This window comes from Gekko japonicus, unplaced genomic scaffold (assembly GCF_001447785.1).
Source record: "Gekko japonicus isolate JY-2015 unplaced genomic scaffold, Gekko_japonicus_V1.1 scaffold320, whole genome shotgun sequence".
NCBI lineage: Eukaryota > Metazoa > Chordata > Lepidosauria > Squamata > Gekkonidae > Gekko > Gekko japonicus.
In genome coordinates, this window is record NW_015168660.1 from 957,928 (window position 1) to 971,733 (window position 13,806).

The 13,806-nt window shown below is 45.4% G+C and overlaps 1 protein-coding gene across 1 annotated transcript in view; it reads left to right on the top strand.

Annotated features, from left to right (window-relative positions):
• The window catches only part of FNDC3B (fibronectin type III domain containing 3B), a 308,226-nt gene that overhangs the window by 267,165 nt on the left and 27,255 nt on the right, over nucleotides 1-13,806 (top strand). Inside the window, exon 24 of the mRNA XM_015415259.1 lies at nucleotides 11,559-11,725. Within this exon, the coding sequence (XP_015270745.1) occupies nucleotides 11,559-11,725 (167 nt within the window). The remainder of the gene's footprint in view (nucleotides 1-11,558; nucleotides 11,726-13,806) is intronic.

Here is a 13,806-nt window from a genome sequence, read left to right on the forward strand (position 1 = left end):
TCTTCCCCACTCCTCTTCTCCCCCCCCCCCCCCCCCGGTTATTTCTGAGCCTGGAAAAGTTTATTCATGGACTTGCCAGACTCCACTGAGAAAAGGGAGAGAGTGATTTTCATTCCACAACCATTTCCCTAGGGGTTAGAAATGGTGTGGGGGTGGGGCGTGGGAAAGATCCATGATCCTCATATCCATGAACTGCAGGATCAAAACCTTTTGAGTCCAGTCTTTGGAGGAAAGCAGGATATAAATATTTTAATTGATTCTTAAAGGTCCTGCCAAAAGTTCTAATAAGTAAGTAGCAGCAGCCCCTTGTTGCACATGGGGGGGGGGGTGGAGGCTGAGAGTAGCTCAGTTTGGTCTGGTGGTTAGGAATGCAGACTCTAACCTGGGAGAAGCGGGTTTGATTCCCCACTCCTCCACGTGCAGCTGCCGGCGTGACCTCGGGTCAGTTACACGTTCTCTCAGAGCTGTTACCTTACGAGCATTTCTCGCAGAGCTCTCTCAGCCCCACCTACCTCACAGGGTGTCTGTTGTGGGAAAGGGAAAGGAGATTGTAAACCACTCTGAGACTCCTTCGGGTAGTGAAAGGCGAGGTATAAATCCAATCTTCTCCTCCTCTTCTTCTTCTACTGCTACCACCACCACTACTACTACTTCTAGTCCTCCTACTCCTCCCCTTCTATTTAATTTCTGGCAAAGAGCAGGTTTGAACTAGAGCCTATTCTGCGTTGAAATCCTTCAGCTAAGGTGACTGTACAACTTCCGTAAGCAGAGTATCCCATTCTGTGAGTAAGATATTGGTCATACTGTGTTAACTAATCGATCGAGGCATAGTACACTCATTTAAAAACAATAATCTGGGCCTGAGCAATTCATATGCAAACCGGTGAGCACACATACACAGAGAGTCCACTTCACCTTACGACGGATACGGTTGTTACCCAGCTCCAGAAAGTTTCAGAGAGTCTAATTAGGAAACGGTGTACACTCTTAATTGAATCAAGATAATTAACTACCCATTTTAACAGTAGTGGTTGGCTTTCTTGCAGCCTGGAGACTTGCAGAAGTGTGTGTGTGTGTGTATTTAAAAGTATGTAAAAATAGGTGTGTTGACTTATTCATTCAAAATAATCTGTATACGGTCATGTTAAAAAAAATTGGCTAGGAAATAAGGAAAGGAAATTGACAATTAAAACTGAGCCATATGTTTCCTGTAGTGCCCTAACATAATAAGAAACAAATATACAAAAGGCAAGGCACAAAAAGTAAGCTGACACCCTGTTCACCAAAGTATTAAGGAATTATTTAGTACGTAGTGGGTAGGTTCCACTGTGTGCTGTCTCCATATTCCTTTTCTTTCCTTCTCTGAATGCATCCATAGTAGTGGTGATTAATTGGGATTTGTGCGTGTGAGTAATCAGACTGATAGGGAAAACCTGTTGCTACAGTTTTGTGAAGGATCTTTGTATATTCTTTTACACTGAGAATCTCAAAGCTACTGATTGCAGAGCTCAGGAGGAATAGTTAACATAAGACTTATCATCTTAGAGGTCCATAACTTTGCACTGTGGTTGACAAGAGGAATCGCAGGGAAACTTTTTAGACAGACTCTTGTTTTTTGTTGTTGTTCAGTCGCACAGTCGAGTCCGACTCTTCGCGACCCCATGGACCAGATCACGCCAGGCCTTCCTGTCTTCCGCCGTCCTCTGAAGTTTGCTCAATTTCATGTTCGTTGCATCTATGACACTGTCTAACCATCTCATCCTTTGCCGTCCCCGTCTTCTTTGACCTTCAATCTTTCCCAGCATCAGGGTCTTCTCCAGTGAGTGCTCCCTTCTCATTTGGTGGCCAAAGTATTTGAGCTTCAGTTTCATTATCTGGCCTTCCAGGGAACATTTGGTGGCCAAAGTATTTGAGGGTTGATTTCTTTTAGGATTGACTGATTTGATCTTGTGCTACTTAGCTAAGTACCGGGATAGCCTGTGGCAATGAGTTCCATAAGCAATACAAAACTCAGTCTAATCTCTTTGGGTACTGATGTGTTAAAACACAACAGCTGTCCTGTATGGGCAAGGAAAACAAAGTAGTACTTATTCATCTAGTGCCACATCTGTCAGACAACTGTTTTGCCTCATCTGCATAGCAGAAGGCAATGAATTAGCTGCTTATAGCAATCTTACAACTAAATATTCAAGATGGGTTAATCCATGGCCTGATCCATTTATTCGTGTGAAGCTGCCTTATATGGAGACTCTTGGTACATCATGGTCGGTATGGTCTCCTCAGGCTTGCAGTAGCTCTTCAGTGCCTTAAGCAGAGGTCTTTCCCATCAGCTCTTACTTGATCCTTTTGCCTGGATTTCCTAGGGATTGAACCTGGGACCTTCTGCACGTCGAGCAGATGCTCTACACTAAGCCACAGCCTCTCCCATCACATCCCCTCCTCCAGCCAATTTGGTGTTGTGGTTAAGTGCGCGGACTCTAATCTGGGAGAACAGGGTTTGATTCCCCACTTCTCCACTTGCCCCTGCTGGATGACCTTGGGCAAGCCATAGTTCTGGCACAGCAGTCCTTGAAAAAGAGCAGTTTCTGTCAGAGCTCTCTCAGCCCCACCTACCTCACAGGGTGTCTGTTGTGGGGAGGGGGAGGGAGAGGAGTTTGTAAGCCGCTCTGAGGCACCTTTCGGTTGTGAAGGGCGGGGTATAAATCCAATCTCCTCCTCCTCCTCCTACGTGTGATGTAGCATCCCCCCTCTTCTCCTCCTCCTCCTCCTCCTCCTCCTCCTCCTCCTTCTTCTCCTCCACACATCACCCCACTGCCCACACCACTAGTGTCCCTCTCTCTCCCCCCCCCTCAGATTTGCCCAATTCTTTACCAGCAGACATGGAGGTCTTCCCGATGGGCACCCACCCACCGTTCTGTAGCGCACACCCAATGGTACTGTTTCTGTCATGTACTCAGATTGCCTGGCTTCATTCAAAACGTAAAGGCAGGGTTAGGTGAAAGCATTTATCATTTGGTGGAGGTAGTTTCTTTGTCCATAGAGTCAAGAAACAGTGGACCTTTAGGAGGAAAACAAAGCAAGATTTATACATTTTTGCTTTAAGCACAGAAGAAGGCTCCCTTGTAGACGTACGGCTGCTAAAGAAATTTCTACCCTTCAATAGGTCAAAGGCTTCACCTATCTGCATTACCTATTGATTGGGCCTACTTTTCCCCCTCTGCTTGTTCAGAACTTCATGTTCTTCAGTTCACTAAGCAAATTATCTGCCCTTGTTTTGAAGCTCTTGGGCTGCCATTTCCACCCTGTGTGGATTAGTAAAAGCCATCCCATAAATAGCTGGGGGAGGGACTGAGTTATTCAGTAAACAGACTAGGAGTGGTCAAGTGTGTTTTTTGTTAAGTGAGAGACACATGAGGCATTTATTATCGGGAAAAGTGGCCCTTTTCCCGCCGTGATAATACCTCTTATTTGGTTATTGGCATCTGCTGTGAGCCTTGATTTCAGGTGGCGAATTGATTGCACTGTGGAGAAAACAGCCTCTGGTCATCTGTTATGTTCATTAATACACTAATGATTTTTCATCTCCTCTCGTTCCCCCCTTTTCATTTCTTCCATAAATAATAAAAATAATGGTTGCATTTGCACTGTGACTCACAAAGAACCGTTCTGTTTTTGTTCAAACTCCTGTGTTTTGCCTAACATTTTGTACTTCTTTAATGCTCCAGGTGGGTAGTCATATTGGCTTGCGGTTGGAGAGCAAGATTTAAATAACAGTAGCCCTTTAAAAGACCAACAAGATTCCCAGGGTATAAACTTTTCCCAGTCAAAGCTCCCCGGTACCTGACGGAGGGAGTTTTGACTCTGGAAAGCCCATACCTGGGCAATCTTGTTCGTCTTTAAGGTGTTACCGGACACAAACCAATTTCATGCAGCAAGTATAGGTAGTTCTTCCTTGAAATCAGAAAATTTAGGATGAGGAAAAATCTTTCTCAAAAAAAAAAGAAAGAAAGCGGGGACATTCCCCTAAATAAAAGTTGAAAACTGAGTGTGCGGAACACAAGTGAGGAGAGGTTTTTCACGTCTCTTCATATTTCCCCCTTCCATTGCAACATCTTCGAATGGTGAAGGGAGACTCAGGGCGGTTACATCAAAACCATTTCCCGGAAGATCCTCATTGAGGTTAAAAATATATTGATGACAAAATTGCAGCCCTGTCATCTTCTAAGCATTCTTTCCAGGAACACCATGTTCTGTGGGTAAATAATTTATTGTTGTCTTCGACATCAGAAGGCCAGGGAACAAGCCTGTCTAAAACAGTTCATGTGGGGAGAAAATACAAAGTCGTGGTAATTTTCTAAGGATTATTCTCCTTCGCAAGGGACCGGTGCTTTCTTTCTCGGATTTTACAATCCAAAACACCCTTTGTATCATCACCTGATGATGAAGCCACTGCAAAGCAGAGTGATGCTGGTATGAGGTCCTTTTCATTTGCTTTTTGCGATCTGTGCTTGTTTTAATAACATAACTGGAAAGGAGTGCTAGTCATGAGCTTCAGCCCAAGCTGAGGGCTGAAAATGAGGGTTGGCTTGCTGTGTTCCTCAGTCATGGTTACCAGAATCTAAGTGCTTGTAGGAATGACCTGTCCCATTTTGGGTTATGAACCTGAGGTAGGCACTGTGTCTGGGACAGAGAGCAGTCAGATGGGTACAGGACAGTTCCTCGCTGAAAGCCTAGTCAGAGTCCTAGGACAATTCCTCTAGCTAGAGAGTTCCCGTTGTTCCAGAAGTTTCAGACGGTAGCCATGTTGGTCTGCAACAGAACAGCTAGATTTGAGTCAGTGGGACCTTAAAGACAAGCAAGATTTTGTCTTCTAACAAAGGGATCTCTGACGCTTGGAAGCTTGAAGGTCTTGTCAGCCTCTAAGGTGCTACTGGACTGGAGTCTTGTCCTTCTGCTGCAGACCAACATGGCTACCCACCTGAAGCTTTGTATCTGTTGTTCTGTATCTGTTGTATATGGATTCGGGCACAAAAGGGAAAGTTCCTAAGTAGTCATCTGGGTGCTCTTTGATAGCTGCATTATTAAGTATAACATTCCTATTAACAACGTCGCTGTGCAACGTCCCCGACGTGATTACGTCACCCGGAAGTGGCATCATCACGTCGGGGGTGTCACTCTGGTTTGAGGGCAAAACTCTATGGTTTGAAGCTGGTTTCAGCATAGAGTTTTGCCCAAAAACTAGAATGTCGCTGTGTGACATCCCCAACATGATGATGTCACTTCCAGGTGCTGTCATCACATCAGGGATGTCTCGGAGCACCCACCAAATCCCCCCCCCCCCCGCAGTGAGGGGACCTGGCTACCCTACTCGTAGTCCATCTTTTCAGGGAAAATTTTATAGAGCTTCTATAACCATGGTTGCCAGAATGAGATTGTCAAACATTATAGTTTCCTCAAAGTTGGTATTGACCCACACATAACTAGTATGATCATTTACCCGGTAAAAATAGTTCATTTATGCGCTTACATCTCCTGTCCCTTAGAGTTCACTGCTGTCTTCTGTACAAGGTACTGTTTCAAAGTATATCTTGGCACCTTTATCATGTTTGTTAAACTCAAGCAGCTCTGTCTATTTGAGGATGAGAATGATCTTTGCAAACAGCTTGGTAGGCAGCTACCTGCCTCTTACCCCCAGGGCTTGCTGTCTTGACAGATAAATAAGTAGAGATTATCTTCCTTGCCTGGGCAGCAGTCTTGCCCTCCTACACTTAAATGTGACAAAGAGAAATTGTTGAGGAATACAAAGTGCCTACTTTAGGCTGTAATCAAATTGTACCCATTTACCAAGGTATCAGCCGTGTTTTGAAGTTTAAAACAATTGTAATAAATATCAAACTTTAGTTGTCGCTTAAATTGCGGCATGAGTTTTATGGACGTAATTAAGGCATATTTAGGCTATATTGTTAAATCTGACTGAACCTCAGGACCCCACTGTCTTCCTCTGAACCTGGAGAAGTAAGGTTGTGCCATGGTAGTAAATCAAGGGTTGAGAAGTAGCACCGTCATTGTCTTGCATATTGCCTGTTCCGTTCATTTCCTCTTTGTTGGCTGACGGTGTTAGGAAAAAAAGATATCTGAGCGAGTGTCACTGTTAGCCTGTGTGAGAATAGTAGGGAACAGAACGGGCAGCTGTTTTGAATCCACGTAATTGTGTGTACTTATTAGAGCCTTATCAGAGGACGGCGGAAGACAGGAGGGCCTGGCGTGATCTGGTCCATGGGGTCGCAAAGAGTCGGACTCGACTGTGCGACTCAACAACAATTAGAGCCTTTCCAAGTGTCACACAGCACTTCCTGTGGGAACATTGCTTACAGATTTGGAAATGTGGCTACCAAAAACAGCCAGAGGTCAGTTTGAGAGGTAGCGAGAATTGATTCGCTGGAACAGAACAAAATTTATCTAATCCAGCATTTAGGCTCCTGCAGTGGCTAGCCTGATACTTCAGCAAGCTCACTCGCAAAGCATGATGGGTTAAGGTCAGACTTCTGATGACAGATCCGTTGCCATAAATGTGGTTGCTCGTAAGAGCTGAATACATGAAATCACTATGGGAACCTAATGGACACGGTGAAGTGCTTCTGATCCGTTCAAGTATGTTGAGAGGTGAAAGTAATGTTCAGTGTTCAGGCATCCGTTTTCTATATAGAATGGCATGGCTGCTTACTGATGTCCACCACAAGATGCCCAATATAGCACTGAACATTTTTGAGAGATGTGTTTGTGTTCATTGGTTATCCTTGACACTAGAGAACAGGTACAGAACAGATACAAGGCTGCCTTTCTGCTAACCCCAAGAATGTTTTCTTCCTCTCCGGCATGAATGATCTCTTTCCTCATTTTTGCATAGATTTGCATTGACCCTAACCAGGGCTACCACCTTAGCCAGGTTTTAGAGTGGGTTTGCAAACTGTGATTAAGAGGAAGCCTGGTTAATGGTAACCATGGTTAGAACAGTTGCAAGTGCCATGCTAAATGAAGGTTAAGCCTGGTAAGGGACAAGAGAAATTCGCACCAGGGGGTGTGTTCTCAAGCTGGGCTTCCAGTTTTTCAGCCCGTGGTTAACAGAGAGTCAGCATTACATCTGCACCTCATCCAACAAACACCCTGCATTTCACTACTTCTATTTCTGAAGTCAGCGCGTATCATAAAGTGTGTCATGTGGGCAGGTCAGGCTATTCAGTTGTGTATGTATGATCCCAATCCTGGCAAACCTTGAACTGGAATATAACGGAGTAAATCCAGATTTATTCCGAGAAGTGTTATTATTCAGCTCCTGTGGGACTTTATGTTCCTGCTGTTGTTATTTAGTAGTAGAATAAATTCAAAGCACCGCATGGCCAGCCAGTGAAGTGGTCATCTAATTGCCAGATTCAAGTTAATACACAACATGTACTGAAAAATTATCTGGTGCTGAGGTGGAGCAGTCAGATGATTTATAGGGCACTCTGAATTGCCCATGCAACTTTTCGGTTGGGATATCATTTTTAAGTAAAACGGTCTATAGGACCTCCCCAGTCCATCAGATGTTAAGTCTCAGAAGTGCTAATCTCAGTAGTACTATATCTGACAGACAAAGAGTGTGTTACGACTGTTGATTCAGTTAATGACACAGTGAAGAGGTTGCATGTGAATATTATGGAAGATAAAGTGAATCATATTCCCCCCCCCCCCAGATTTAACTAATTTGTTAGACGTTCTTACCACAACTTGATATTTTAGACTTACTCCTGATTTTCTTGACAGTAGATCTACAAGTATTAGAATCTGTTTAGGCACAGTTCTTCTGCACGCCTGCCCTCCCTCTGCATTTTCAGTCAGTTTATTTTCTTCCACACTAGCCTTCAATAATAAGGATTTTCAAGGGAGGGTGTTATCATCGGTGGTGTCACAGCACACACACACACACCCCTTTGCAAGGGCACTAAAAGACTGATATATTACTAGGGCAGGGGTGGCCAAACTTGCTTAACATAAGAACCACATAGAATAAACGTCAGATGTTTGAGAGCCGCAAGACATGAACAAATATTACACATTTTTACTAGGAAATGTGCAAATGTGCTTTTTATTAGCATTAAATGAGACTGCAAAAAATAATAACAAAAGCGATAAAAACAAATATTGATAATGATATTTATTTGTCTAATGATATTTGTTTGGTAATGATATTTAACTTCCCCAGCCGCCCTGCCGGGAGCCACACAGTATGTGTGAAAGAGCCGCATGGGGCTCCCAAGCCGGAGTTTGGCCACCCCTGTACTAGAGCATTGTAACAATAGGCCTATGAGGCTCTCTGAATTCTCTGCTTTCATTTTAAAAAAAATCTCTAGCTATTTCTCTTGAGGAGATATAAGGTAAAAGGCATATGTTCGTGAGGGAGGGAGCTAGAGACTTACTTGAAAAAAAAAAGCTGAGAATTCAGAGAACCTGTTAAACCTGTTGTTACAACATTCTAAGGGATTTTTTTGTAGAAAAAGCCCAGCAGGAACTCATTAGCATAATAGGCCACACCCAACAGCAGAAACTCATTAGCATATTAGGCCACACCCCATACCTGCCCTTGGCTTGCTCAGGCACCCCACAGCTGTGGGGAGCCCAGGACAGCCCCCCCTTGAAGGGAAGGGAAGGCAGTTTAAACTGCCTTCCCTTGGCTTGCTCAGGTGCCCCGCGGCTGTTGGGAGACCGGGCAAGCTGGCCCTTGGAGGGGAGGGGAGGCAGTTTAAACTGCCTTCCCTAGGCTTGCCTGGGTGCCTCACAGCTGTGGGGATATTGGGCAAGCTGGCCCTTGGACAGGCCAGGGAAGACACGGGGAGGCATTTAAATGCCTCCCTGATCCTTCCAGGGGGCCCCCTGGCCCGCCCACCTCGGAGTCGCCGGGGGGGTCACTCTCCAGGCCTTTCCTCTGTAGCCACACACACAGAGGTTTTGGCTGTAGTGGGCGTAGGGCTGCAAAGTGGGGGCGGGTAACCCCCCGCTTCGGAGGCCCGATTTCCGCCACCGCGGAATCGAGCCCCGGGGGGACGCCACCCCCCGAAACACAGCGTGGTCTATGTTTTTTCCTCCGACGATCAGGGCCACGCCCTCAATGTGATCGACATCGCGCGTCACTTCCAGTGATGTGGTGGCAGCGCGCTCACATCAACAAGGAGCTCCCGGAGACCGGCGAGGCTTCCCTGCCGGTAAGAGAAAACGACTTGGCAACCCTAAGTGGGCGTGGCCAACTCTAAAGCCAGCAGGAACTCCATTCCTGTGCGTTCCTGCTAAAAATAGCCCTGATTCTAGTGATACCTTGATATTTTACTACTGTTTTTGAACAAGAAAGAAAAAGAAACCATTCATCTTTAAAGTGGGGGGGGGGGGGGGGAGTGGTTTGACAACCACAGTCCAGTCACTGAAAAGTGGGATGGGGGTGGGTGGGACAAAAAAACTGACATAAAAATTATGCACCAGGGAAAAAGCCAGCTCAAAATCAGCTTCTAGAAAAAGACTGGAATAAAAGTGGTCTCAAAAGAACCAGAAAAAAATAGAGGGGAAACAAAAAAAACAAAAACCCAAAATCTAAACGCACAAAATGCATGCAGAAATCAGGGGATAAACCAAAGCAGTATGGGGCCAGAACGGACAAAAAATGTACAAAAGCCCTGGAATGTAAAAATATCGAGATCAAAGTTTTTGTGCATATCCCTAGTGATTTTATTGTCTGCAGATCCTCATACTACGTCAACATGTCACTGTGATGGACAGAAGGCTGTCCCACCCCTGAAGGGAAAAACAGCCGCTCACTTGCATCTATGGGAGTGCTGCTCCGACATCCAGTCACCATTGAGAAGGGGGGGTGGAGTGTTGGAGGGAAACACAGCAGGAGTGGAGTTTGGTCCTGCCTCTGGATAGAGCAGGTCTGGCTCAGGAAAAGAGCAGAGTGAAGGGTAGCTCTGCTTGGCAGTGTGGCAGAGTGGTTTAACTCTACCTCTGAGAGAGAACAGAGTACCCGATTGTTAGGCCTGTCTCTGGCAATGAGGAGACCTGGTGCCATTTAGTCTGACTCTTGGGAGAGAGCAGGCTGGTGTGGGTGGAATCCAGGTGTGTGTGTATGAGAGGATCCAACCTAGTGGCTAGTCGGTAAAAGCCTGTTTATGCTTAAAAGTATAAACGGAAATTCAAACCACTCTCAATAGATATCTCTCAGCCAGGTTTCTCTTTTGTCTATCTGAAGACCTGTGCTGGTGATCTGTTCCTTGAAACCTACTGGTAAATCAATAAATCTTCTAAATGAATATATAATTCCTGCCTCAGTGACCTCCATAATTCTACTTGCGCACCACAAAACGTACCTCACAGCAGTGAACTCAAAGCCAGACACTCACTACCATTAGAGCACCTGGTAACTGAGGGGAAGGTTTATACTTTAAAATAAACCCGGTTCCCCCAGAATCACAGTAGGCTGTATGGGTCCCCTCTGTTGATCGAAATGGCCTGTCACAGTCACTCCTTAAAAGTTTTCTGTGTTCTGAGAATACCCTGTTGGAAGACCCTGATAAGAAGGTCTGAAGTCCTCCATAACATCTACCTTTGCCACTCTTGGGGTCACTAACACAATTAGTGTTACGTAATTTTACACACTCCTGCCAACCTAGCAGTTCGAAAGCAAGAGATTGCAAGTAGATAAATAGGGACCACTTCGGTGGGAAGGTAACAGCGTTCCGTGCGCCTTGGCGTTTAGTCATGCCGGCCGCATGACCACGGAAACATCTTCGGACAGCGCTGGCTCTTCGGCTTTGAAACGGAGATGAGCACCACAACCCTAGAGTCGGATTTGACTGGCTTTCGAACGAGGGAACCTTTACCTTTTTAATTTTACACAATGCTGTGTTACCCTAGTTTTGTAATCATTGTGGGCTGCAGGAGCTCCAGTGCATTTCTTTGAGCCTGCACATTCAGTAGTCTGTTGCTACATGGAAATGGTGAACTTATGTGGGGCAGCCAGTTAATTACAACGCCCTTATGAATTTCTGGGGCCGTGGTGACTCAGAGGCTAAGATGCTGAGCTGCAGATCGGAAGGTCTGTAGTTCAGCAGTTCGAGACCCGAGTGCCACGTGATGGAGTGAGCTCCCGTCTCTGGCCCCACCTCCTGCCAGCCTAGCAGTTCGAAAGCAAGAAATTGCAAGTCGATAAATAGATACCACTTCGGTGGGAAGGTAACAGCGTTCTGTGTGCCTCAGCGTTTAGTCATGCCGGCCACATGACCACGGAAACATCTTCGGACCGCGCTGGCTCTTTGGCTTGGAAACGGAGATGAGTACTGCATCCTAGAGTCAGATTCGACTGGCTTTTGAGCAAGGGAAACCTTTACCTTTACCTATGGATCTCTGGATTGGGAATTTTATACAAATGGACAGGCTTGGGGCTTTCTTGTTACCTAAGAGTAAAGGGTTTGATTCAAAGCACTGTAGTAATAAATAGTAACTAACTTGCTTTTTTTCTTTTCTTGTCTGTTTAGGTTTATTCCCATCTATAGGGGACCAAGTCACACTTACAAGGTACAACGGCTGATGGAATTTACCTGCTATGCTTTTAGAATGCAAGCTGTAAATGATGCTGGGGAAGGACCTTTCTCAGAAGTGTTTACCTTCAGCACAACCAAATCTATTCCACCTGCCATCAAAGGTAAATTAAAATGCATCTCCTGGCTTGGGGATAGAGATTGGGGGGGGGACCTGCGAAGACTTGCAGAAGTCTCATCCCTATTTCTCCCCTCTCTCTCTGTTGCCATTTGCTGAATCTCTGCTTCCTCTCTCCCCCTTTGTCTGTTACCCCCCACCCCACCCCCAGCACTGGGAGTCCTCTTATTTTTCTAAATAAGAAATAACCTTCTTGCTCATCCAGTGCTCAGATTGTGGGGAAATATTCTTGCATGGTGGCCACTCTCTTTCTCCACTCCTTTTTTAATATATTACAGTCTCCATATACCAGAAAGTAATGCAAGAGTTGGCCCTACAGATAGAACGAGAAAGGCCCCGGTCACACGGGCCAGATAACGCCGGGGGGGAGACGTGGCTGTTCGCCCCGGAGCAAAATTAAGTGCGGTAGCCCGATCACATGGTCCCCCGAGTCTCCGTGCTTCGGCTGTTAGCTGGCGATCACACGGCGATGCTGCAGCATGGCAAAGAAGCGGTGCAGCGCGATCACACAAGCGTTTCGGATTTGTGCTCATGTGCAGTTCCGCGGAGCAGCACTGCTTTCAGTTTTGTGTTTGTGCACATGCGCTTACGAAAAATAACCGGTTTATGATGGGAGATGGACGGGCGCCAGATGCCATGGGATACTAGCGCTCCCGCGTTCAGACACCTGCCTGTGCCGCACATTTTCCAGATACTAGTGCACTTTCCTTGGTACTTTTTAACTCCGCATCTTCGGCGGGACGCCACAGGTTGGCCACAGGTGCGCTACACTTCCCAGATGTTGTGGTGCGATCGCGCCCCGAAAACCCGCCCAACAGTTGTGCCTTTCGCATGGCAAAATCTCCGTGTGACCGAGGCCAAAATTAGGCTAACTACTGTTAAAACATTGTCAGCCTTAGGAACTGTAGTTTCTGCTCTTACTACCTTTCTGTTGATCTTTCTGTGTTAAGCCCATGTTCTGCAGTGTGGGTTGTTCCGTCTTAAAAAAAACCCCAGCAACTAAGTATTTGTTCCAGTTGTTTTGAAACGGATTTCTGTTTTCTCTTTGGGAGGGCAGGGGGGATAGCTAAAGCTGCTGCAGTTGCTTTGACCCTCATCCGTGGGGACAGATGTTCAGTTGCACCACTATCACCATGTGACTGTCAGTGAAAGCTTTCTTTTATTGATGAGTGAGGCTCCAATGGCTGTTGGTCTCTACCTAATACGATGGCTTTTGGCTGATGCGAAAGGATTTCTCCCATACACACGTGCACCTACACAAGAGTAGTACTCAGCTTTCACAAACAGCAAAAATCCTAAGCAGGTCAACTCAGGATCCTAGTAAACTTTACTCAGTGGGGCTTACTCCCAGGAAAGTGTTTTTAGGATTGCGGTGTGAGGCAGCCAAGCTTAAGCAGATATCAAATCACACTTTCTTCCACAGCCGGAATGTGTGCTGTGAATCTGAATCGGTCTCCAGTAGACAGAAATCCAAAAGGCTGGATTTAAGCTAGCCTGTTGTAGTAAAAATAGTAGTGCATCGTGTCTTTTTTTGAGAGAGCCAGCAGACTTTATCCCAAGATAACCTTTGTCAGAATCCAAATGGATTTTGTGCCTCCTTCCACAACACACACACCCCAAATGAATTCTTAGTTTTTCAAGGTGAAACCCCAAATTCTTCTGCTGTCAGAGTGAAACATGCACATTTGTGCATATGTTTACTGTGAATAGTTTGTTGCATAAGAATCAAGGCTTCACGTGTATTTTTTAAATTTTGTTTATGTATTTATTAACAAGATTTTTACCCTGCCTTTCTGCCCAAGGTGGCCAGCGAATTAAAACATACCAAGTAAAATCTCATCTTAAAAGCCATTAAAACCAACACACAAACACATCATTAGGACAATTTAAAACCAGAGCTTAAAATAAGTACTAAAGATTGAAAAAACGATTAAAACAATTTGCTTGTTAAAATGTTTCTACCGCACTCTCCACAGGGCAGCATAAAGCATAGTTAAAAGCAATACATCGTGATAATAATACACCTTGAGTCCTTTCCAGGAGAAAGACAAAAAAGGAGTGTTTTGA